The 26,690-nt window shown below is 47.4% G+C and overlaps 2 protein-coding genes across 2 annotated transcripts in view; one reads left to right on the forward strand and one right to left on the reverse strand.

The window, feature by feature from the left end:
• Window positions 1-26,690, forward strand: part of LOC121858228 (WSCD family member AAEL009094-like) — a 196,125-nt gene that overhangs the window by 134,964 nt on the left and 34,471 nt on the right. The gene's annotated exons all lie outside the window — the stretch shown is intronic.
• On the reverse strand, window positions 7,105-13,099 carry LOC121858464 (histone-lysine N-methyltransferase 2D-like). The gene is made up of 2 exons (XM_042354909.1): window positions 13,052-13,099; window positions 7,105-8,313 (listed from the first exon to the last, which is right to left on the reverse strand). Exons 1-2 carry the CDS (start codon window positions 13,097-13,099, stop codon window positions 7,105-7,107), a joined length of 1,257 nt encoding a protein of 418 aa, XP_042210843.1.

Consider the following 26,690-nt stretch of genomic DNA (forward strand, 5'->3'; position numbering starts at 1 on the left):
TGTGGGGCAACGTTGGCTAAGTTGCAATGCTGGTGCACGATAAGCAACGTCCCAACATTAGGTAGTCGTCAGTAGCAGGGGATACACACACTCTACTGCTTCTGTGTGAAGGTAAGCAAGGTACAGTGAACAAAATACCCGCTCAAACCCTCGAGCCTGAAATATTTAAGTTAACCCATGGCGTTAGCGACGTGGCCACGGCTTCGCGGATCCAACCAGTTTAGGGACGTTTGCTAAATCTTCCCCTTTTTGTCAGGATATTTTGTGACCTATAGTTGGGTGTTTGCGAAGTTGTTAAGGATGAGGTTATACTGCCAGTACTGTACTATCACTTATTGATTCTTGCGACTCGCCTGTGTGACCAACGTGACAATTGTAATTCGTATATCTTGTTTTAGGGGACTCAATACTGTGGCGTGAACTGGTATAGTGGTGTGAGGGACGCTGTGCTCTCGGTCGTAGACTATGCCCAGAATGCTCCACACTGAAATGTTGCGACTCCCACTTCCTTTGTGCGGGCGTGAAGCGTGGCCAGGTGTGACGGAGCTTCGTCTAATATATTGTTGTTTAGCGCTAAAAAATAAGCACCTTATTTTATTATTCAACAAACGGAAATATTTTTACGTAAATGTGAATGCGTGGTGTTTGTGTTAGTGTGTGTTAAAGTGCTGGTGTGCAGAGTGACACCGGGAGGGCGCCGCTTGGCCAGCAGCCGCCCGGACAAGGGAAGAATGTTGTTTACATTTTAACAGCTTTATTATTGCCATCTACTTTAGTGACGACCACTAGAGGGAAGTGTGTGTGTGTGTGTGTGTGTGTGTGTGTGTGTGTGTGTGCGTGTGTGTGTGTGTGTGTGTGTGTGTGTGTGCAGTGTGCAAGTGTGCGCGACAGGAAGATTGAAGAAGGGAGATAAGCTTGAAGGAGATGGAGATTCAAAGAAGAATCTGTGGGTATGGAGTTGAACAAATAAGTACACGCGACTCGCCACCACCACTTAGGATCACAGTTAACGGTACAGCCAGTTACCCTCCACTGCATCGTATAACTCCCGCCTCCACACCACACAGCTCGCCCTCTACTGCATCGTAGCCTGCCCTCCACACCACAGCCTGCCCTCCACACCACACAGCTCCACTGCGTCACGATAGCTTCCCTCCACTGCGTCGTGATAGCTCGCCCTCCACACCACACAGCTCTCTCCACTGTTTCAAGATAGCTCGCCCTCCACTGCGTAGATAGCTTGGGTCTTCACACCACACAACTGCTCCTCCACTGCGTCGCATAGCTCGCCCTCCACACCACACAGCTCGCCCTCCACTGCGTCGTATAGCTCGCCCTCCACACCACACAACTCGCCCTCCACTGCGTCGCATAGCTTGCCCTCCACACCACACAGCTCGCCCTCCACACTAGTCACTTCTACAACTTTTGAATGTGTACACCTAACAATTAAACATCGCACTAACCCAGTGAAACACACACACACACACAGGGTGAAACTGATGTGGAGGCATTATGGGTACGTGTTCTGCCACCTGCACACCGCGCCACACTGCTTCTATCATAAACTGTGTGGCATACCATCCACCTCGCTCACCCACCAGACACACTCTTATCAATCACGTCATTACCACCTCAGACCACCTTAGAGCAAGGTACCCATGTGCCAAGCTAGTTTACTATGCGGGTATTATACGAAATTGACACCACAGATATCCAGGACCAGCTGTTATAATCACAAGTTCTGAACTTCCCCACATACGGTCAAAATACCCTTGACCTTATCTTAACTGACTTAACGGACCAGTACCAACACCTCAACCAATGCCTCGTATTGGGTGCAGCACATACTTATCAGTGTTCTGGTCTCCAGTTCCCACTACCAGCAAAGTACAGAGACCTTACATAAAGACATACAGTCCGATTACTGACTGCAGTGCGTCTCTTCGGACAGTGGCTAGTTCACCATCCCTGGACGGAAGTACTTAGTGTGGATGACGTGGACACCAAATGGATACATTATACCAACACCACCATGGAAGCTCACCACCACTTCTTCCCCGAGAAGTCCGTCAGATCACACCCAGATGACTTGACCTGGATCACACCTCGGATCAAAAGACTTATACAGCAGAGAGACAGCGCCTTTTATCTCAATGACCATAGCCGCTACAGGTCACTTCGCAACCAAGTCATCCGCTTAATGCGCACTGCAAAGAAGTCTCACTACCCAACCAAGTTGCAACACCTGAAGCAGACCAACATCAGTCAATGGTATGGTAAGCTTAAATAACTCTGTGGACTAAACAATAAGACACACCCCCTCCCCTTCCGTAGCCATCTCACTAATGGTGACGCAGCTGAGCAATCAATCAATCAACCATTTCGCAACTATATGCCAGACGCTCCCCTGGCTTGACACAACCAATCTCCGTGCTTACCTACCAGCCCCCTTTCCCAATGACCTAGTAGACGAATTTGAAGTAGCAAAACGTCTGGACAAACTGAAGATAAAGCGCTCCACCACCCCATTGACTTAATGAAACTCTACAAGGAGCTCTCCCGTTATTAGCCAAATATCTCTGCTCCATCACCAATGCTTCCCTCAGCCAAGCAAGATGCCCAGCTGACTGGAAGACCTTGTATGTGTCACCAGTGCCCAAGGCAACCAGCCCACAATCCTTAAATGAGCTACGACCCATTGCCATCACCCCAATACCCAACTTAATCTGCGCAAGTTTCGTGTTTGACTGGGCTTATGCTGATATTGCAGACGCCATAGATCCTCAGCAATTTAGGGATATGAAAACTTCCTCCACCACTCACTGTCTTAGCAGCTTTTTCGACTACATATACCGCCATCTGGAAAAACGAAAGACGTCTGTGGCTGTCGCCTTCATTGACTTCACCAAGGTATTTGACCGAGTCGACCACAATTTAATCAACAAAGCTATCGACCTCGGGTTTCGGAGAAGTCTTATACCATGGCTTACAGACTTCCTTAGTGACCGACGCCAAGCTGTACGCTTCCGAGAGGCCGTCTCCACTTTTCAGTCACCCACCCTGTGGCATCCCCCAAGGCACCAAGATGGAACCGCTCTGCTTTCTTATGCTTATCAATGATGCCCTAAGAGAAACCTCTGCTCGCTGGAAATATGTCGACGACTCCACCATTGGGATCAGTGTCAACAACTCTGCTCCCGACTACACCCCCATCCAGGATTTATTGAACAGTCTCCAAAATTGGGCCACGAACTACCATGTCACCATCAACCATACCAAGACCATGGTTATGCACATCAACCTCTCCTCCGACGTCCTCCTACCTCCCTCTATTACTTTGGGCCTCAACACACTCCAGGTTGTGGACTACACCAAGGTCCTCGGCGTCACTATAGAAGTAGAGATAAGCTAAATTGGAAAACACACGTCAGTAAAGTTGTCAAATCATCCAGTTTTCGTCTCCACCTCCTCCGCCGATTCAGGTCCCTCGGAGTTCCTGCACCCGAGCTCCTCAATGTTTACTCAACATTCATACTTCCCAAGCTCACCTATGCTTCCACTGCCTGGTCATCCTCCCTAAATACCACACAACGTAAACATCTGAAAAAGTGCAAAAGGAGGGCATGTAAGATTTTTCTCTCCCCTTCCTATTCCACATATCAAGAAGCGCTCAATACTGACCCTCTCGGCTCTCTCTAACCATCACCACGATTTCATCTGCAAATTTAGTGAGAAGCTTCTACACCATCTTCGACACCGGCTCCTATTTCCACCCAAGATCCCTCGTCCGCGAATTGCTGTTCGACACCACAACCGCATCCAGCCCATACGAGTACGAACTGATCGCTATAAAAACAGCCCAGTCCCAACAATTGTAAAATTTATCAACAATTCGTAATCAACCAGTGTATTCACTCCCAGTCAATCTTACCTTTTTGCACTGTCACCATGTTGAAATGTCCTGCAGTATAAACCTTCTCCCCACCTAGTTATTATATATCATATTTGTATCACTTATGTTACTTGTATATTATTTGTCAATCAAGTGACCCATTCCCCAATTATGTAACTGTATATTTTCAGCCTTCCGGCTCCCATGCTCTTTCAGTAAACCGTTAATTATTATTATTTATTTAACACACACACACACACACACATATATATATATATATATATATCTCGACATTTTTTCCACACAAGGGAGTCGTCGCTCGTTATTGAAGGTGGTTGGTGGCTTTGAGAACCACTTCACCAGTACTCATTTCTATCCCAGAATAGTCAGATTGGCAATACCAGACACTGCTGCCATCAGAATTAGCGCGGGGGCGAACCTACCCGAGCCATGCCTCACGTCTCACGCTCTTCACAAACGATGTTTACTGTAAATCCTCCAAGATGTATGAACTGTGCCCAGAACCTTACTCCCAGTACCCCACGCCCTATACCCCACACTCAGTACGCCACGCCCAGTACCCCACGCCCAGTATCCCACTCCCAGTGGGTTACAGACGTTACCACCGTGGGAACTGACGCTACCACCGTGGGAACACACTGCCACCGAGGGAACACACTGCCACCGAGGGAACAGATCCTTCATCTAACCAACACACAGATAAAAAAATTCCCTTTACAAATTATTTTTCATAATTGTTTACTCTGAACTGTAAAACGATGCCAGTCTGACCCGAGCCTAATGTAGAGTGAACGTAACACTCGATGCCTCTGAGCGTTAGTGAGAGGAAAGACCCGATGGTGATTATTGTTTCTTAGATTCGGTGTACAAAACATTTTTTATTTTCGTTTTTATTTATTCAAGATTATCTGGAGCGTGTATATTTTGGGCGAATTTTTGGCAAGTGGGCAACGCCACGACCATCCCTCCTCCCTCCGTTAACACCACCATCCCTCCTCCCTCCGTTATCACCACCATCCCTCCTCCCTCCATTAACGTCACCATCCCTCCTCCCTCCGTTATCACCACCATCCCTCCTCCCTCCTCCCTCCGTTAACACCACCATCCCTCTTCCTCCGTTATCACCACCATCCTCCTCCCCTCCGTTAACACCACCATCCCTCCTCCCTCCATTAACGTCACCATCCCTCCTCCCTCCGTTATCACCACCATCCCTCCTCCCTCCGTTAACACCACCATCCCTCCTCCTCCGTTATCACCACCATCCTCCTCTCTCCGTTATCACCACCATCCCTCCTCCTTCCGTTAACATCACCATCCCTCCTCCCCTCCGTTAATGTCACCATCCTCCTCCTCCCTCCGTTACACCATCCTCCTCCCTATCCGTTACTCCCTCCGTTAACACATCCCTCCTCCCTCCGTTAACCACCATCCCTCCTCCCTCCGTTAACCATCCCTCCTCCTCCGTTAATGTCGTCACCATCCCTCCTCCCTCCGTTAATGTCTCCATCCCTCCTCCCTCCGTTATCACTCCCTCCTCCTCCGTTATCACCACCATCCCTCCTCCCTCCGTTAACACCACCATCCCTCCTCGCTCCATTAACGTCACCATCCCTCCTCCCTCCGTTAACACCACCATCCCTCCTCGCTCCATTAACGTCACCATCCCTCCTCCCTCCGTTAACACCACCATCCCTCCTCGCTGCGTGGCCTAAACAAAGGTGTAATGCGGGTCCTTACACAGGTGCTAGTTACTTTGATGTGAGTGACAACAGCTACTCTCACCTCACCTCAATGATATATATGTATTTTATTTTGTATATATTTTTTATTTTTTTGTACGAGGATTAGCCCACCTGGGCACAGGTCACTGACCCACTTGGGGGGCGAAAATGTAATAATAATAATGTTAAGAATTCATCGTAAATATTATTTATAATAAAAGAAAAAAAAAGAAAAGAAAATGGTAAATTAATAATAGTAATAATAATCATACTGTGTTGATAATAATAATAATAAAGAAATACAAAAACTGTGTGTAAATGAGGGAGAAAGTCAGATGAGCGAACTGGGACTTGGTCACAATTATCGTGATGCCATATGGCAGCAGGGTCTACCATTAGACAATACATTGCGCTTCCATTATCTTCCCAGGCGGTAGTACCTCCCTGTTTGGTAACTGCCTACTACCTAACAGGTAGGGGCGAGCAAGAGTCATTACCACTACCAGCTACAACACACCTTCCTACCACCACCACCGCCACCACCACCTCTACCACCACCTCTACCACCACCACTACCAGCTACAACACACCTTCCTACTACCACCACCACCACCACCACTACTACCACCTCTATCAGCTACAACATCCCTCTTACCACCACCACTACCACCTCTACCACCACCACTACCAGCCACCCTCCTACCACCACCACCTCTACCACCACCACTACCAGCTACAACATCCCTCCACCACCACCACCTCACCACCACCACTACCAGCTACAACACCCCTCCCACCACCACCACCACCACCACCACCACTACCACTACCAGCTACAACATCCCTCCTACCACCACCACCACCACCACCACCACCACCTCTACCACCACCACTACCAGCTACAACACACCTTCCCTACCACCACCACCACCACCACCACCTCTACCAGCTACAACACCCTCCCACCACTACTACCAGCTACAACACCCACTCCACACTATTACCAGCTACAACACCCTCCTACCACCCAGCCACAACACCTCCCACCACCACCACCACCACCACCAGCTACTACCACTACAACACCCTCCCACCACCACCACCACCACTACCTACCACTACCAGCTACCACTGCTTCCCCACCACCACCACACACCACCACCACTACCAGCTACAACACCCCTCCTACCACCACCACCACCACCACTTACAACACACCTTCTACCACTACCAGGTACAACACACCTTCTACACCTACCAACAACACACCTCCTACCACCACTACCTGCTACAACACCCCTCCTACCACCACCACCACCACCACCACCACCACCACCACCACCTCTACCAGCTACAACATCCTCCCACCACCTCACTACCAGCTACAACACACCTTGGTTACTTATGTGTTCCAGCCTTCAGCACATACAGTATTTCGTTAACACCGGCTGGGAGGTTATTTACTCACATTGCACCAACTTGTTTTGTGTTCACCTTCTGGAGGATGGCGTCGTGTTTATTGTTGTGGAGACGTTTGAGGGTGTTGGGGGCCGGGCCAGGAGACGACTGTTGGGGGCCGGGCCAGAGAGACGACTGTTGGGGCCGGGCCAGAGGAGACGACTGTTGAGGGCCGGGCAGGGACGAGGGGGAGTGTTGGAGGGAACTGTTGAGGGCCGGGAAGGGAGACGACTGTTGAGGCCGGGCCAGAGGAGACGACTGTTGGGGGCCGGGACAGGAGACGACTGTTGAGGGCCGGGACAGAGACGACTGTTGGGGGCCGGGACAGGGAGACGACTGTTGAGGGCCGGGCCAGAGGAGACGACTGTTGGGGGCCAGGACAGGGAGACGACTGTTGGGGGCCGGGACAGGGGAGACGACTGTTGAGGGCCGGGACAGGGAGACGACTGTTGAGGGCTGGGACAGGGGAGACGACTGTTGAGGGCCGGGCCAGGGGAGACGACTGTTGAGGGCCAGGACAGGGGAGACGACTGTTGAGGGGCCAGGACAGGAGACGACTGTTGAGGGCCGGGACAGGGAGACGACTGTTGAGGGCCAGGACAGGGGAGACGGACAGAGACGACTGTTGAGGGCCGGGACAGGAGACGACTGTTGAGGGCCAGGACAGGGGAGACGACTGTTGAGGGCCAGGACAGGAGACGACTGTTGAGGGCCAGGACAGGGGAGACGACTGTTGGGGGCCGGGACCACTGGAGACAGACTGTTGAGGGCCGGGCCAGGAGACGACTGTTGAGGGGAGGAGCTGACTGTGAGGGCAGGACAGGGACGACTGACGACTGTTGAGGGCCACAGGAGACAACTGTTGAGGGGCTGGGACAGGCGACTGTTGAGAGGAGACGACTGTTGAGGGCCAGGGACAGGAGACGACTGTTGAGGGCCGACAGGGGAGAGACTGTTGAGGCTAGGACCCAGGGCACAGGGGAGACTGTTGAGGCCGGGACAGGAGACGACTGTTGAGGGCCAGGACAGGAGACGACTGCTGAGGGCCGGGACAGGAGACGACCCAGGACAGAGACGACTGTTGAGGGCCAGGCCAGGGGAGACGACTGTTGAGGGCCAGGCCAGGGGAGACGACTTGAGGGGCCAGGACAGGAGACGACTGTTGAGGGCCAGGACAGGGAGACGACTGTTGAGGCCAGGCACTGTTGAGGCCAACTGTTGAGGGCCAGAACAGGTGAGAGGAAAGATATTAAAGGTGTATCTTTACGTGAGCAGGTTTTTGTTTTACTGTTAATACTGTTGTTGTGACTTGAAGCACCAGGTGTGTATCAGCCTTTGAGGACAATTGTGTAACCTTTTGGGAACGATGGTTTAACCCCATGAGAACGATGGCTTAACCCCATGAGAACGATGGTTTAACCCCATGAGAGCGATGGTTTAAGCCCTTGAGAGCGATGGTTTAACCCCTTCTGAGCAATGGTTTAACCCCTTGAGAGCGATGGTTTAACCCCATGAGAGCGATGGTTTAAGCCCTGAGAGCGATGGTTAACCCCTTCTGAGCAATGGTTTAACCCCTTGAGAGCGATGGTTTAACCCCTTGAGAGCGATGGTTTAACCCCTTGAGAACGATGGTTAAATTATGTGGGTTGTTGTTTATCTTGAAGCGAGTGATGTAGTATGCTCAGTCACTTGTGTATGCAGATTGGAGAGAGTATTTAGTTAACCTTTATATAAGCAGGTGTGTCGTATGCAACGTTGTCATAATTTCTAGCGCATTACTGGGTTAGTAATTAACACCTTTGATAGGTAATGTATATTTTTTCAGCACAGGATTTGATTAGTTGGCTCATATACTGTGTGTGCGTGTGAAAGATTTGCACACACGGTGAATTAGCGTCAAACAAATATTAGTTTTACGGTATGAGGAGATAGACAGACAGACAGACAGACAGACAGACAGACATATTTTCCCCTGTCCATACAAACATCCCATAACTAACAGCCTAGGTGCGTGTAATTAAGTGAACCTGGAGGGCCCTGTAGTACCCCCACATACACGCCCTGGTTCATTACTGAGGGATGACGTCCGTGGTGTGTTGCTAGGCGGTGAGAGGAGGTGGTATTGACACTTGCCCTCCCTATAGATGTGTTGTCTTATTGACTCGTATGTGAGGAGATGAAGGGTGGTGGGGAGCAGTTGTTGCTAGGTGTTGTTGTTGTGTAGTGGGTGATGATGATATTGTGTGTTGGTTTACGAAGCGTTTTAAAGTCTATGGCAAGATGCTCCTTGCTCGAGAAAGTCTGTTGCATGTAAGGATGTGCTTCTGGGAGTTTATTGCCTGTTAAGACGTGTTTCTGGGAGTCTGTTGCCTGTTGCTACGTGGTCCAGAGTGAGTGTTTGTCCCTCTTAGACCTCCTTTCCTCAATGCTTTTCTCTTTACAAACTGTGGCCAGGTAAGCACCAGGTAAACACCAATTAAACCACAGAGAAACAAAAGTGTGCCTCATTCGCGCTACCCTGTATAATAACGGGGATTAAAAAGTTGTAGGTAATTAGGTCGTTCCCCAGTTAACGTGTTAGTAGCCAAGAGGAAAGATTCTGCTGGTGATTTAGACATGTTTTCAGAGGTGAGTGATATGGATTGTGAGTGCGGGTTATAAATGAGTTATATATGCATAGTGCGAGTTGTAAATGAGAAGTGTGGGTTGCAAATGAGTTTTATAAGAATAGTGTGGGTTACATATAAGGAATTGCGGGTTGTAAATGAAGAGTGTGGGCTGCGAACGGGGAGTGTGGGCTGCGAATAAAGGTTATGAGTCGTAAATGTGTGGGTTGTAAATGAAGAATGTTGGTTGTAAATCAGGATTGTGGGATGGAAATAGACGTATGGGTTGGAAATCAATGATCATGGTTGGAAATGAAGAGTGCGGGCTGTAAATTACGGGCGTAGGCTGTAAATGAAGAGTTATGGGTTGTAAATCAGGTCTTTCATTTGTTAATGCTTCTCTTTGTATCGACTTCTGCTGCTTGTTTGTAAATCAGGAATATTGGGAGTAAATACAGGTTGTAAATTAGGTCCATCATCCTTAAAGCCATATGAAGCGCGTTTAACGCCATTTGAAGTTAGTTTACATCAGGAATGGTTGTAGAAAGCAGTGGTTGTAAATCAAGGGAATTCTTCGTAAATAATTATTGTTTTTAGAAAGCATTGGTTGTAAATAAGGAATGCCAGTTGTAAATTGTAAGTTCTGGTTGTAAATTAGGAATGTTAAGTCTAAATCGCGAGCACAGGTTGTAAATTAGGGCTGTTAGCAATTAATCCCGCATCTAGGTTGTAAATTTCCCGAGGCAGTTGTTGGCAGGTGTTAATCATGTGGAGAGAGAGAGAGAGAGAGAGAGAGAGAGAGAGATGTACTGTAGTGTTGAAATGATATTAATGTTAATATATACGGTACTGGGGACTGTCTGGGGGAACACACCTACCCGGGGGAACACACCTACCCGGGGGAACACGCCTGCCAGGGGGGAACACACCTACCCGAGGGAACACACCTACCCGGGGGTACACGCCTGCCAGGGGGAACACGCCTGCAGGAGGAACACACCTGCCCGGGGGGGACACGCCTGCCCGGGGGAGGGGGAAGAACACGCCTGCCCCGAGGGGGGCACTCTAGGAATGCACCTTTCGGGGAACACACCTGCCCAGGGGATTCAGCAGGCTGTCTCATTGCACGTGTATTAATTGGCGGTGATGCTGTCAGTCTAGTATTATAGAGCTGCTGTTGGGTCTATAGAGCTGCTGTTGGTATTATAGAGCTGCTGTTGGTATTATAGAGCTGCTGTTGGTACTATAGAGCTGCTGTTGGTACTATAGAGCTGCTGTTGGTACTATAGAGCTGCTGTTGGTACTATAGAGCTGCTATTGGGGCTATAGAGCTGCTGTTGGGATTATAGGGAGGGGTAGTGGAGGGGAAGCGAGAAAAGTGTATTGAGTAGAGGGAATGGTGCTTAGGAGGAGCGGAAATGGAGGGGTGATGGGAAGGATGGAGGAGAGGTGAGAAGGAGGGAGGGGGGTGAGTAGGCGGTTTAAAAGAGTTCTCACAAACACATAATTCCCCTCACATTCTTCAAGACGTGTAATTTGCCTTTCAGATTACACCAAATTAGAGAGGAGGAGGAACGTGGTAGCGGTGATATACACACCAACTGTTATTCTTCTTCATTATCTTTATGGCCGGGGTCATTATCGTCCGTATCATCATTGTCTTCTTCTGCTTTGACCTTTGCTTCGATTGCTCTCTCTCTCTCTCTCTCTCTCTCTCTCTCTCTCACTGCTTCTTCGACTTTTTCTTCTCTTCTACCACTTTCTTTTGTTTCTTTTTTCTTCTTCGTTAGTCTAATATTTCGTATTTTACATTTTCCTTCTGCTGTGTTTTTCTATTTTCTTCTCTTTCTCGTTTGGTCTCGTTTTTCTTATTCCGTTTTCTCATCATTGAATGTTCTTGGTAACTGGAGGTGTAAAAAAAAAAATGGTCTCCTAATTACTCTGTGGCTCGACCTTCACAAGATACCTTCACATGGCGCCAATTAGGTCTCGGAAATATGCTACAAAACCTTTTCCAGACGCTTCTGTAGCTTATTCTTTGCTGGTGTTAGTTGAACGTGTTTTGATAATTTAGTCTCATTATAATTTTGACATTATTCTTACATCTCCGGTTACGAGGAATATTATTAGGTGTTGTAGTTTTTTCAGCTAAAATCAACGAATTTAAGATACGAGGAACTATTTTGCATGAACGGGTTTATAAACACGAAAATGGAGCCTTGATCTGTGGAGGACATTATATGCAGGTGGGCGGGCAAGTATGCAGACGTTTCCAGGAAGATGTATGTAAAGGTTGCAGTGGGACGTTATGGGATTAAGTGAAGCGTTAGTGGAGAAGAATGTCGCCTCTAATATCCAGGCAGTGAAAAGTATGAGAGATGTGTTGGTGTTATTGTGAAGCAGAAGGTGGGGGAGTTGTGTGCCTCGGATGTTAGCGAGGACGTTGTGTTGGGTATGTTGTTTGAAGATGTAGAAGTGATGAAAGAATCAAAGTTTTAATGGTAAAGGAGTGTCCAATATTGTGTGTGTATATGATTCTGCTCTTATTGTAGATTGTGGAGTTACATTACAGAAACTGATTTGTTGGTTAGTGGAGGAAGGCGAGGACTCTGAGCTGAGAATTGATGCAGGAAAGACTAAATTTATGGCTGTTTACGAATTAAAGATGAATGACCGTATAATAATTATGATCGGCAACAGGGAATTTAAACAAGTGGAACATTTCGTGTACTAGAGAATGATTATTTATCAGCTGTGTGGACACTTCCAGGAGACTCCAGGAGGTGTCAGGCCTTCAGAATGTGGTGCTGCCTGAGAATACAAAAGAAAAGTTATATTGATGGAAAACAAATGGAGAAGTACTAGGATAAGCTAAAGCAACGAGAGAAATTACCGAACATTTATAGAATAAGAAAAATGAGATAGATTGCTAGTATAAATTAGGGATAAGAGGATAATGGGTAAAACAGAGGGTAGGAGATACAAGATTTGGGATAATTAGTAAAAATAGCCGTTTGTCGTGGAAGGTCGTAGTCGCCAACCCCAAGACTTGAGGGTAGAATCTTTATTTAAAAAAAGCAGTTTCAATCATATATCGTGAGTAGTGGGAAATGTTGTATTGTACACTCGCTTGACTCCGTTAGATATTGTACATTCGTGCTTCTTCACTTACGAAGAACATTCACCTTGGGATTCTAGTGGGTGTGGACGCTAACAGTCTCGTAGGGCCACTCACAGGGCAAGACAAAAGAGGTGTGTCCGGCTTTGTTTGTCTCGAGTCTGCTGTGATCCAGTTGGATTTTTACGACAAGCCGACGAGTGTTCATCTCTCTCCTCTGTCTCCGTACTTCTCGGAATTTGTCTTCATTCTCGGAGCTTTCTGGTGATGGGGTCATGTTGCCTTACACGCCTACACATACTCAACACCGTCCCACCAGTACCACCATACCTGTCTTTATTGTTGCCCAGTAAATGTACCGGGAGGACTTTAGAAACTTGTTAGAATTTTTTTAAATCCTTTAGATTCAGAATTTGCTCTGAATCTCAATTGCAGAATTTTTAAACACTCTGATTCAAGGATCATCTTAAAAACTCTGCTAATTCCTGGTTTTAATATTTGGTTAAAAAAATTGCACCATTGTTTCGTCCTCAGTTGACGGTGTCATGGTTTTTCATCGTGGTGGTCTAAGTGTGGATTATATTATATAAAGATTATAATATATTGTGTTTTTTATATTTCTTACCGTCGAGTTCGATACCTTCACACTGGTTACTTGCAGGAGATTATGGTGTATCTATGTAGAAATTCACTCCACCACTCGACATTCCATGATTTATACTTGATAAATGATGATTTAATGAGTTCCATTAATTTCCAACATCCATCTAAGTTATTGGTTATACTTTGTCATAACCAATCAGTCATCACCTTTAGTAATAATAAGATAGGATCACAGATACGAGTAGATAATTGCACTTACATTTATTTGTCAAGCTTCCATACAATGATTTACAATTTGTATGGATTTATGAATCACTCACGTTCACGCTGTAATAAAATTAATCTTCTGAAGGAGGGAATTTTCTACTTGGGGACACATGTGATTGCTCTACTATGGGTATGACTTAAGAGCCTTAATTCTTCAAGTGATAAATTTACTGCCAGCCTGGATTGATCTTGTTGCAACCAGGCTTCCGCACAAGAACTTTTTTCCATGGGGAATAACAACAAAAAAAAGGTACTCTTGGGTTACCACACATAGTCTCCCGTCACTGACAGTCACTGTAGACGGTTGTCGCGGCAAGGAGAACTGGTAAGCGTGACTTGATTAACCACTTACATGTAGGTGCAATAGGCCAGCTTTTGTCGCAACCAGGCTTCCACACATGATTTTTCCCCGGGGAATACAAACCTAGGTTAACACACTTAGTCTCGTGTCGATCACGGTTACTGTAGACGGGTGTCGTGCAGGAGAACTCTGTAAGCGTGAATTGATTAACCATTTACTGTAGGTTTGATAGACCAGCCTGGATTGCTCTTGTCGCAACCGGGCATCCACACGTGATATTTCCACGGGGATAACAACCAAGGTTAACACGCTTAGTCTCGTGTCACTGACGGTCCACAGGACGGGGTGGCGGTGGAGGACTCTGTGTGGTGAAGTATTTTTTTTACCTGTCCTGTGTCTGTATCAACTGGTGAAGGACAATACCTGAGTAGGAGGGCTGTGAAGGATGTGTCGGAAGAGGGTTGTGGGGGGAGGTGTCGGTGGAGGATGTGTCAATGGAGGGTTGTGAGGGATGTGTCGCGGGAGGGTTGTGGAAGATGTGGTGGTGGAGGGTTGTGAAGGATGATTCGGAAGAGGGTTGTGGGGGGAGGTATCGGTGGAGGATGTGTCGCTGGAGGGTTGTGAGGGATATGTCGCAGGAGGGTTGTGATAGATGTGTTGGAGGAGGGTTGTGGGGAGGTGTCGGTGGAGGGTTGTGAAGGATGTGTTGGAGGAGGGTTGTGGGGAGGTGTCGGTGGAGGGTTGTGAGGATGTGTCGGTGGAGGGTTGTGGAGGATGTGTCGGTGGGGGTTGTGAAGGATGTGTCGGTGGAGGATGTGTCAGTGGAGGATGTGTCGGTGGAGGGTTGTGGAGGATGTGTCGGTGGAGGGTTGTGGAGGATGTGTCGGTGGAGGAAGGATGTGTCGGTGGAGGTGTCGGTGGAGGATGTGTCGGTGGAGGTTGTGAGGATGTGGTGGAGGGTTGTGAAGGATGTGTCGGTGGAGGGTTGAGGGATGTGTCGGTGGAGGGTTGTGGAGGATGTGTCGGTGGAGGGTTGTGAAGGATGTGTCGGTGGAGGGTTGTGAAGGATGTGTCGGTGGAGGATGTGTCGGTGGAGGGTTGTGAAGGATGTGTCGGCGGAGGGTTGTGAAGGATGTGTCGGTGGAGGATGTGTCGGTGGAGGGTTGTGAAGGATGTGTTGGAGGAGGGTTGTGAAGAATGTGTTGGAGGAGGGTTGTGGGGGGGTGTCGATGGAGGGTTGTTAGGGATGTGTCGGTGGAGGGTTGTGGAAGATGTGTCGGTGGAGGGTTGTGGAGGATGTGTCGGTGGAGGGTTGTGATGATTGTATCAATTTTATGCACTGACACTCAAGGTTACTGGAAGATCTAACCTATCCTAACCTAACCTCACAAAAACTCCATTCTTGAGCTAGCTGAGGAATGAATGGCGTCCTAGACTCACCCAGGTTAATTTAGTTGACCATTTAAGCGAGGCGATGATAAACTCTCTCCACAAGCTCCCCCGTTACACCACACTGTTCGGGGTATACAGACCAACATGACGCAGATTTATAAAAGCCTGGTTGACGATCGTGGTGAGAGCACCTCCCCCCCCCGCAGCCAGTGCCATGAGATAAACCTCCTGAAGACCGACTAAAGAGGTCCTTATATTCTCCAGCAGATATAAGATTGACACTGGCGCCGCGATCAAAGAAACACAAGGAGTTGGAGGAATACGACTTCCACTCCATAAAAAAGAAAAAGAGAGAAAAAACTGTGGTAGAAATTGGAAAAAAAAATTTCTGCAGTTAGGAAAGTTGTCAGTGTCTCAGCTGGACAGTACTGCACAACCAACCACAGTGTGATAGCGTTGTGTGTTTGTTTTAGCGTGAAAAGATGAGATCTTTGTGTGGTGAAAGAATACTTTTTAGCGTCTTGCAAGTATTTTTAGAATTTGTATGTCTGTTTTCCTGCTTGTCTGTCTGTATGTTTTGTCTGTTTGCCTACCCATCTGTATGTTTGTATATGTATCTGCTTTTCCGTCTGTTTTTCTCTTGTCTGTCTGTCTGTCTGTCATAATTCTATAATTTTGGTGGAATTTGCTAAGAACCTAAAAGAAAAGACCTGGGAATAAATGAGTTAAATGGTCTGTGACAAAACATTAACACTCATAATTATATCAAGAATAAATTTTCTTCTCTACTGGAACCAATTTTCTTATCGTGGTTAGGTTAGGTGACGAGACCACTCCTTAACGTGGACAACATCCGGGTCTCCGCTCTGCCGTGTTAACATTATTGGGTACAGGTCACCACTGCCGTGTTAACATTACCGGGTCCAGGTCACCACTGCCGGGTTAACATTACTGGGTCCAGGTCACCAATGCCGGGTTAACATTACTGGGTCCAGGTCACCACTGTCGTGTTAACATTACTGGGTCCAGGTCACCACTGCCGGGTCCAGGTCACCACTGCCGTGTTAACATTACTGGGTCCAGGTCACCACTGCCGTGTTAACATTACTGGGTCCAGGTCACCACTGCCGTATTAACATTACTGGGTCCAGGTCACCACTGCCGTGTTAACATTACTGGGTCCAGGTCACCACTGCCGTGTTAACATTACTGGGTCCAGGTCACCACTGCCGGGTTAACACTACTGGGTCCAGGTCACCACTTGACGGCCTTTCCAGTACCGATGCGATTGTAAATGTTTATAATAATAAATACTTAAATATATTACTAATTATATACTTAAATATATTACTAATTATATTACCCTTTTCCAGATTTAACTATAAAGCATTCAAAAACCATTTTATAACTTCTTTAAAAATACGCATTAAATTTCCATGCGAATAATAGTGCTAGTTCCATTCTAATAAGTACGAGCGGCTGGCTGTGTTGACACGGGTTGGCGCCCCGCAAATCCAGGGAAAGAAAACAAATCAGATTTTATGCGTGTTTGTGGAATAAGAATTAATAAGTAATTATGCTAGAAAAATCTGAAGTTATTGATATCAGCTTTAGCAGTAATTGTAAAAAACGCTTTAGCAGTAATTGTAAAAAAAAAAATACGTGTTTTTACAATGGAACTGCCCTTACATGGGCGAGCTGAGGATCATAAGAAAATGTTAAGCTGCCTTATGAAAATTTTAATTCCCGGGAAGCATAAATCATTTCACCCCCGCGTGGCAGGTGTGGTAACAGGTCGGACTGATTGCCTGGAGGCTTGGTAGATGGCCGACTCCCACTCTGATCCCTCCCCTGTGGCGAACTGTGTCATACCATGTTCCCTGACTGCAGCTTCCTTGTACCGGAATGTTATAATTCTTATTTGCCGTAAATATTGAGAATTCTGAGTTGCAGATGCGCTAATCAGGATAAATTGTATTCACAACACGATGAATGGCATAAAGCGTGAACCAGGCAAAAGGACCTGGTTTATAGGTCCTCAAGGGGTCATGAACACTACAGGATACTTCCGAAGGTCCCAACGCCATTCTCAGTACACCATCACATCCTGCATTAAGAAATTTTCTCATCATGATGGCACTTAGTAAGTGCTCCCCAGTTAAGTAAGTTGGCGAGCACGATAACAAGCAGTGTGTTGTATGGATCCCTTAGACCTACTCACAAGTGTCACTTGAGCTGTGAGGGTCGCGTCCTGACCTTTCACAACACTCCGAGTGGCAGTACTGGAGGTGGCAGTGACGAAGAAGTTAAGAATTCTCACCTGTCCGCCACATCACCCCCTGTCCGCCACATCACCCCCTGTCCGCTACATCACCACCCTATTGTCAGAATATCAAGACTCAACTAAAAGGCGAAGTTTTGTAAGTTTTGTCAGAATTTATGCGATGCCACGAGCGACGAATCAACAAGGGAACTTCAGTGGCATCATAAAAACTATAAAAAAAAAAATGTTCCTCTGACACGAACCAGAGTTGTGGGGACTGACGTTCCTCTGGACTTCGGTCATGTTAGGTTTTAGAAAAGAAACAAACCAGTTATGTGTGTAGAGAACCATTACGAGCTTGTTCCTGTAGAATGTTATCCACATCATACGAAACACACTGGAGGAAAGGTGATTTGGAGGATTTTAAGATGGTGGCGAGTGCAGACACCGGAGGACACACTTCCATCAAGAGAGACTGTTGCCGGAGGTTTATAGGACAATACGGTGAAACATGTAGGAGATGCGAAATGGCGATTCTTCAAACAAACCAACGACAACGCTCCAGTGCCTGAAGGGAGAGTGGCTCTCCTAGGTTTGACAGCCCATTAGGAGCAGGTGCGGACACAGTACACTGGAAGCTAAGTTTGACAAAGCGGTCGGCACTACATGCGGCCACATTAACTTCCTAATATCTGCGATGACTCGGGTTGTCCCGGGGTCCGAATCAGAGACCTTTAGGTGAGGCGAGTGCTGTAGCCAATCAACAAGGAAGTTGGTGCATCATCTTGAAGCAGGTAAAGGACACTCTTTTCAAACTCGTTCGAAAGGTTGACTAGATGAAGCCCTGTTTGGGTGCGACGTCTAATTTTTCACACGCTATCATGACTCCAGGTAGAAGGCAACGGACGGACTGACGGACTGACAGTGTCGAGAGGTAAAAAAGAGAATCGATAAGAAAATTTCTGACATTATGATCCAGGAAACTAATCAGCACAGACTTTTGTGGCGTGTTGGTGGTGGAGGGGGGGAGGGTAGTGGACGAGTTCATCACGTGATTATGTTGAAGTACCGACCAAAGAGCTATTATCTATTGCTGTGTCAGGAAGCAGGTGAGGGAGCGCTCCGTGACGAAGGTAAAATAAGCTCATTAACTCGCAACATGGTGGTATTGATTCTGCTCAGGAGACAGACTGGTGGTCGTGATCCACCGGGTATTGGTAGTTTAACCCGGACTAACGACCACGGGCTGAGGTACGACCACTCCAGGGGCGTCACTCCCCTCCACTCCGGGGACCACCTGTGATGCCACGATGGCTTGGGTGCTAGCCTGCTTGATGTCTGAGCTCCAGAGATGATTTCACAGTTGTTAGGATAATGTCATAGGTGTTGAGATGTCACAGGTGTTGAGATGCCATAGGTGTTGAGATGTCACAGGTGTTGAGATGTCATTGGTGTTAAGATGTCACAGGTGTTGAGATGTCACAGGTGTTGAGATGTCACAGGTGTTGAGATGTCACAGGTGTTGAGATGTCACAGGTGTTGAGATGTCACAGGTGTTGAGATGTCATTGGTGTTGAGATGTCATTGGTGTTGAGATGTCATTGGTGTTAAGATGTCACAGGTGTTGAGATGTCACAGGTGTTGAGATGTCACAGGTGTTGAGATGTCATAGGTGTTGAGTTGTCATAGGTGTTGGGATGTCATAGGTGCTGGGATGATGTCATGGTGTTGAGATGTCATAGGTGCTGGGATGATGTCATATGTGTTGGGATAATGTCATAGGTGTTGAGTTGTCATAGGTGTTGGGATGTCATAGGTGCTGGGATGATGTCAGCTGTTGGGGTGCCGTCCTCATTGATTGGGGTGAAGTAATTGTGGTCGAAATGATATTTTCTTTAGGGTGACGTGAAGGTTATTGATCTCACTCACACACACACACACACACACAGGCACAGGCACACACAGACATACACACACACACACACACAGGCACACACAAAAGTCAAGAAATATGTTAAGGGAAATATAAATTACTTTTTCCTTGGACGATTAAAATATATGTCATTAACAGGTGGAGAGAGGCTGACCACGTTGAGGAGAAGGGGGAGGGGGGCAGAAACAGGTGGAAGTGGAGAAATACTGTAAGAGGAAGAAAAATTAGGAGGAAAGGGAGATGGAAGAAGTATAAGAGGAGGAAGAGGAAGAATTTTGAAGGAGAAAGAGGAAGAAAAAGAAAGAAGAGGGGGGAAGAATACCGACGAAGAGGAGAGAGGAGGAGGAGGAGGATGAAGCAGCAGTGGGAGGTGGTTTCAGTTAGCATCGCAAGCAGGTCTATGGAAGAGACTCGCCCTGTTTCAATACTGTGGTGCCGTCTGACGGAGGCGGTGAAGGCAGCTCATGTAAGCAAGGTACTGACGCTTGGTTGCCCCAACGACGCTGCTGCTGTGTAGCTGTTGCTGCGGTTTTATGCTGTGTTCATCTAGTTAGCTGTGGTGAGTGGTCGTGTGTGTGTGGGCGCGCGCCCTGTAAAGACGGGGAACAGCGAGATAGGTCACCGACACTCACTTGTTGGCGTAAAATGACGCTTCCTCATTCCATCCCCCCCCCCCTCTCTCTCTCTCTCTCTCTCTCTCTCTCTCTCTCTCTCTCTCTCCTCTCCTATGATGATGCATCTGGAGAACTGTACAGTATTTCTTAACACGTGTTCCAGTTTCCTCCCACTTGACGTGTTCCAGTTTCCTCCATGACGTGTTCAGTCTCCTCCATGGCGTGTTCAGTCTCCTCCATGACGTGTTCCAGTCTCCTCCATCGTGTTCCAGTCTCCTCCATCACGTGTTCCCAGTCTCATCACGTGTTCCAGTCTCCTCCATCACGTGTTCCAGTCTCCTCCCTCACGTGTTCCAGTCTCCTCCCTCCGTGTTCAGTCTCCTCCCTCACGTGTTCAGTCTCCTCCCTCACGTGTTCCAGTCTCCTCCCTCACGTGTTCGATCTCCTCCCTCACGTGTTCCAGTCTCCTCCTCACGTGTTCAGTCTCCTCCCTCACGTGTTCCAGTCTCCTCCCTCACGTGTTCCAGTCTCCTCCCTCACGTATTCAGTCTCCTCCCTCCGTGTTCAGTCTCTCCTCCCTCACGTGTTTCAGTCTCCTCCCCTCCACGTGTTCAGTCTCCTCCCTCCCGTGTTTCCAGTCTCACCTCACGTGTTCAGTCTCCTCCTTCACCGTGTTCGAATCTCCTCCCTCACCGTCGATTTCGACTCCCCTCACCCGTGTTCGAGTTCCCTCCCTCACCGTGTTCGTCTCTCCCTCACCGCGTTCCAGTCTCCCCCCCTCACCGTGTTCCAGTCTCCTCCCTCACCGTGTTCGAGTCTCCTCCCTCACCGTGTTCGAGTCTCCTCCTCACCGTGTTCGACTCCCCCTCACCGTGTTCGAGTTCCCTCCCTCACCGTGTTCGTCTCTCCCTCACCGCGTTCAGTCTCCTCCCTGCCAAATGTTCGAGTCTCCCCCCCCTCACCGTGGTTCGTCTCCCCCTCACCGTGTTCAGTCCCCCCTCACCGTGTTCAGTCTCCCCCCCTCACCGTGTTCGAGTCTCCTCCCTCACCGTGTTCCAGTCTCCTCCCTCACCGTGTTCCAGTCTCCTCCCTCACCGTGTTCCCGTCTCCCCCCTCACCGTGTTCCAGTCTCCTCCCTCCCTTACTCCTGTCTCTCTCCCTGCCTCCCTGTCCTTACTCCTATGTACCTCATTCCTTCCTTTTCTCTCTGCCTTCATCCTCTGTTCCCCCTCCCTTCCCTCCCCTCTCTCGCTCTCCGCCCTCTCTCCGCCCTTTCCTCCCTCCCTCCCTCCCTGCCCGGTGTGGTGAAGGTGGCAGAGCCGATCACGAATTCCATTACCGCAAGATGAGTCTCGTCACAAGCTGCTGAATCAATTTGTGTCGCTACCACTGGAGGGAAGCGCAGAGGGAGGGAGGAAAGGAAGAGCATTGGGTAGGGAGGGAGAGACGGAGGGAAGAAACAAGGGGGTTTGGAGGGAGGGAGGGAGGGAGGGAGGGAGGGAGGGAGGGAGGGAAAGAAAGGTAGGGAGGAAGAGAAGTAAGGAAAGGTAGGGAGGAAGAGAAGGAAGGAAAGGTAGGGAGGAAGAGAAGGAAGGAAAGGTAGGGAGGGAGAGACGGAAAGACGAGGTGGTAGGGAGGAGATTCTCAGGAATGGAAGGAAAACGAAAGGGTAGGCAGGAAGAGACGGAAGGAAGGAAGATAGATGAGGGGTAGGTTAGAAAATGGAAAGGAGGGAAAACGGAGGAAAGAATGGGAAGCGGGAAAAACAGGAGGAGGAAGGACAAGCAGGAAAAAGGTAGAAGAAGAAAGAGGAAATGAGAGGTAGGACGAGGGGGAAGGAGAGAAAGGAAGAGGAAGGGTGAGGGAAAAGGAGGAGGTGAAATGGGATGAATACATAGATAAATACGAGGTATTGTGATTGTTGTTGTCATACCGATAAGCCAAAGTAGTTAAAGCTCCGCCTAGCATATCCCAGAGTGACTATCAGAGATGTAACCATTGGCTGGGAGCATTACCCTCATGCCCAAGCGTAAACCCTTCATGTTTGTACAGTACACGAGGGAGGCCAGTGTTTGTTGTTATGACTGTGCCTCAACAGGTAAGATAATTAAGGTTAATAAATGCATTAACTTATCTTAATCTTATCCATATTAAGCTAACATGTCCTAACTTATCTTAACTTAAATAAACCTAATCTCTTTTAACCTGACGTACACTAACTTAACATAAATTAACCTAACATAATCTAAACAAATCTGAATTAGCAGTATCTTAACTTACCCTTACATAACCTGACCTAACCTAAATTGTCCTTAAACTGATTTAATCTAATCTAACTTATGTTAACCCAATCAAAGAAATTCTAACCTGACATGAATAAACAATAGCTTACTCCAAGCTACCCTCCATGGGTCACCATACCCGGGTAGTTATATTCTCTAACCACCTAGTTACAAGGACCAACAGACCAGGATACACTGTAATGGGTAACCTCCACTTATATGGATTTTCCACTAAGGTTCCGGCAAGAAATGTTTATTGATTTCGTCTCTATAAATATCTTGCAGTGTTCGTGCTTCAAGATGGCCGACCTCGACAATTGACAAGGAAATATCAATCTTAAGTTCAGTAGAAGATTCGGTGTAGATGTGGGTGGGTGGGTGTTAGATCAATATCGATAGGTTAAAGTGAAATGAAATAGTAAATAAGTGACTAAATGAGAATACAAAACATACTGTACAGTTGTGAACAGAATTCCTGTCGCCCCTTGTGCTGTTCCCCGAACCAAGAGATTCAGACTCATGAACCCGAAGTAGTAGACACTGGTGCATTATTCTGCCCATAAATGCTTCGGATTCATGAGTCTGAATCTCAGGGTTCGTGGAGCAGTAGAAGGGGCGACAGGACTTCTGTTCACGACTGTACATTATATGTTTTTGTGGAAATCTGTTATTTTGCAAAATGACCGACAAGCATGTTGGTAATTTTCTAAAACAACTTACAAACAGGCCAACGTAGCCTGCTTGCAAATTGGCCGATTAAACACACACACATAAAGCACTCACTCACTCACACACACACACTCAGACACACATACATCCTTGACCACCGAAGGGTCAAGACGTACCTGGCGCTCCTCTCGGAGCAGCCAGGTCAACTGTTAAGTTGGCCCATACCAACCCCCTCCCCTGAACCCTCCTCCCCACCGGAATATCAACAAGTTCTCGCCAGAAGTTACAATTTCTTTTGGAAAGGAACGGTACCAGTGTTAGACAGAGGTGAACAGTGCTTAAGTCAGTGAGAACAACTCAACAGTAACAGTCGTACCCAAGTTAACCTTCACACAGTGAGGTCCCAGGTACCCAGTGATAACGGCCCGTGAGACCCAACAACAACCAGCGATGTGTTAATCCGTCTACGATAGGAAGGCCTAAGACCAAACCTCACTCATATAACACCATCTGTGAGGGAATTACTACACCACATGTCCCTCATAACACCATATGTGAGGGAATTACTACACCACGTCAAGTCCCTCATCACACCATCTGTGAGGGAATTACTACACCACGTGAGGTCCCTCATAACACCATCTGTGAGGGAATTACTACACCACGTCAGGCCCCTCATAACACCATCTGTGAGGGAATTACTACACCACGTGATGCCCCTCATAACACCATCTGTGAGGGAGTTACTACACCACGTGAGGTCCCCTCATAACACCATCTGTGAGGTAATTACTACACCACGTGAGGTCCCTCATAACACCATCTGTGAGGGAATTACTACACCACGTGAGGCCCCTCATAACACCATCTGCGAGGGAATTACTACACCACGCCAGGTCCCTCATAACACCATCTGAAGGAACTACTACACCACGTGAGTTCCTCCTAACACCATCTGGGAGGGAGTTACTACACTACGAGTTTGCTGTTCAACACCTACATTAATCTGTATGTTCACTGTATGTTCCTTTACCTTTCTCTAATGAAGGCTTTTGTTAAACCACCAATGTATGTAATAAATCATTTATGTCCAATGTATATTTCAGCCCTCGGGCTGCAGAATTTTTTCAATAAACCGTTAATTATTATTATTTATTTATTACATCAGAAGGCAGTACTGGGTGCCATAAACCAGTCATTATATTAGAAAGGTTCATCATTTTTCTGTATTGATCCAGGTGGTTGATTGGCTCCCGACCGCCCCATTAACTCCCCCGCTGGCCAGACTTTCGCTAATCACCGCCACAGTTTTACCCGCTATTTTTCGCTCGTTTGTTTCAACACATTTCACAGGAGAACTTGTGGACGACCATTACGATAATTTAGATCACCCGATGATTAGCTCCCAAGCTTATTTCACCCTAATACTAACCTAACCTGACGTATCCTAACTCAACCTATCGTAACCTAACGTATCCTAACTCAACCTAAACTATCTTAACCTAACCTAACTTAACCTAACTTAACCTAACCTCGTAAACTGTGATTTTTTTTTCTTCGGGCAAGGCTACAGTATATTTTTATGCATTTTATTCTTTTTGCTTATTTGTATTTTATTTTTTACTTGGATTATAATATAGAATTATGATAGAAAATAAACCACTGCCTAACAATAGAACTACTGTAGGCTTGTGTCACAATCACACGTTATGTAGTAGTTGGTTCTGAATGATTGAATTTGAATTATTGTTCGATTGGAATCCTTGACCTCTTGAGCTCCACATATCCTCAACTGGCGTAACGAGTTGGGTGTAATGTGATTATGGTCTTTGTAGTTGCCAGAAAGAGTTTCCTGACTGGGAATTGCTTCTGGGATGTTTCGCAATAATCGGGACGTTTCGTACAAGAATGGGTTTCGTGTACAACCGGTCACGAACATTGGGTTGTTTCGTACACAGATAGTTGTGTTGTACCCAGACGCTACAAGTCGTTTCGGACACGCATTCAGGATAATTGAAATTTGCATGATAACAGTGTGTAAAATAAAGGTGAAAAAAGAAAGATCTGAGCAATCTGTTGAGTCCGCTTCGCCCCACCCCACCCCACCCTACCCTACCCCGTCCTGCCTAGCCCTGCCCTACCCTGTCCTGCCTAGCCCTGCCGTAACCCGCCCCGCCCCGCCCCGCCCCGTCCTTACTCGACCCGCTCCGCCCCGCACCTTCCCCGTCGTGCCCTGCCCCACCCCGCCCTGCTCTGCTCCACCGCGCCCCGCCCACCCTACTTCACCCCTCCCTACCCCACCTACCTCCCCCTCCCGCCCCACCCCTCCCGCCCCACCCCTCCCACCCCACCCCTCCCGCCCCACCCCTCCCGCCCCGCCCATGGCTTCCATATAAATGCGATAACTCTTTGAGGGGATTGAGAGACTAGCGTCGAACTTAACAAGGGATTTAGTGTTTCGGCAAAGAGCTCGGCCAAGTATAGCAATAAGAATGATCCTATTACCTGAAGCAGGAGAGGGTGGATGTATTGAGGGCGTTCAGGGACATTACGCGCCTACGACAACAAACGCCGCACGCAGACGTACTGTGAGGTCGGACATAAGAACATAAGAACATAACAATGGAGGAAACTGCAGCGGGCCTATTGGCCCATACTGGGCAGTCCGGTTTACACCCAACCCCTATTGCTCATGTGAGCATCCAACCTATGTTTGAAGCAATTCAGCGTATTCGAGTTAATGATGATATTTGGTAACTTGTTTCATTCATCCACTACTCTGTTTCCAAACCAGTGTTTACCTATTTCACGCCTAAATCTAAATTTGTCTAATTTGAAACCATTGTTACGAGTTCGCTCCTGGTTGGATAGTTTGAGTACCTTTGTAATGTCCCCTTTGTTTAGCCCTGCCTTCCACTTATACACCTCTATCAGGTCGCCCCTCGCTCTACGTCTCTCAAGGGAGTGCAAATTAAGATGCTTTAACCTGTCTCTATACTCAAGGTTCCTAATGCCGGGATTAGTCTTGTCATTCTCCTCTGAATTCTTTCCAAGGATTCTATATCCATTCTGTAATACGGTGACCAGAACTGAACTGCGTAATCAGGTGTGGTCTCACAAGAGCAAGATACAGTTTTAGGATGACCTCGCTAGTCTTGTAACTAACACTCCTTTGTATGAACCCAAGTACTTTATTAGCCTTGTTACGAGCAAAAACACATTGTTTACTTGGATTAAGGTTCCTACTTATCATTACTCCTAAATCTCTCTCGCAGTCGGATTTCTCTATGGCATCGTTGTTCATCTGGTATCTGGTTTCCCTGTTTACATCTCCTATACTGAGTACTTTACATTTGTCGACGTTGAATTTCATCTGCCATTTTTCAGGCCATTCGAAAAATTTGTTTAGATCTTCCTGTAGTTTTGCCGAGTCCTCGTCGATTTGATACGTCCTATTTTAGTGTCATCAGCAAATTTACTTATGTTGCTGTCAATGCCGATATCTATGTCGTTTATGTATATAATAAATAATAATGGTCCAAGT

Source organism: Homarus americanus, unplaced genomic scaffold, assembly GCF_018991925.1.
Source record: "Homarus americanus isolate GMGI-L3 unplaced genomic scaffold, GMGI_Hamer_2.0 scaffold57980, whole genome shotgun sequence".
NCBI lineage: Eukaryota > Metazoa > Arthropoda > Malacostraca > Decapoda > Nephropidae > Homarus > Homarus americanus.

Coding starts and splice junctions, on each gene's coding strand:
- LOC121858464 (XM_042354909.1), bottom strand. CDS start 13,099: ATGACCCCATCACCAGAAAGCTCCGAGAATGAAGACAAATTCCGAGAA. Junction 8,314..13,051: donor ATGAAGACAAATTCCGAGAA/GTACGGAGACAG, acceptor GGCCCTCAACAG/TTGGCCTCAACAGTGCCTGG.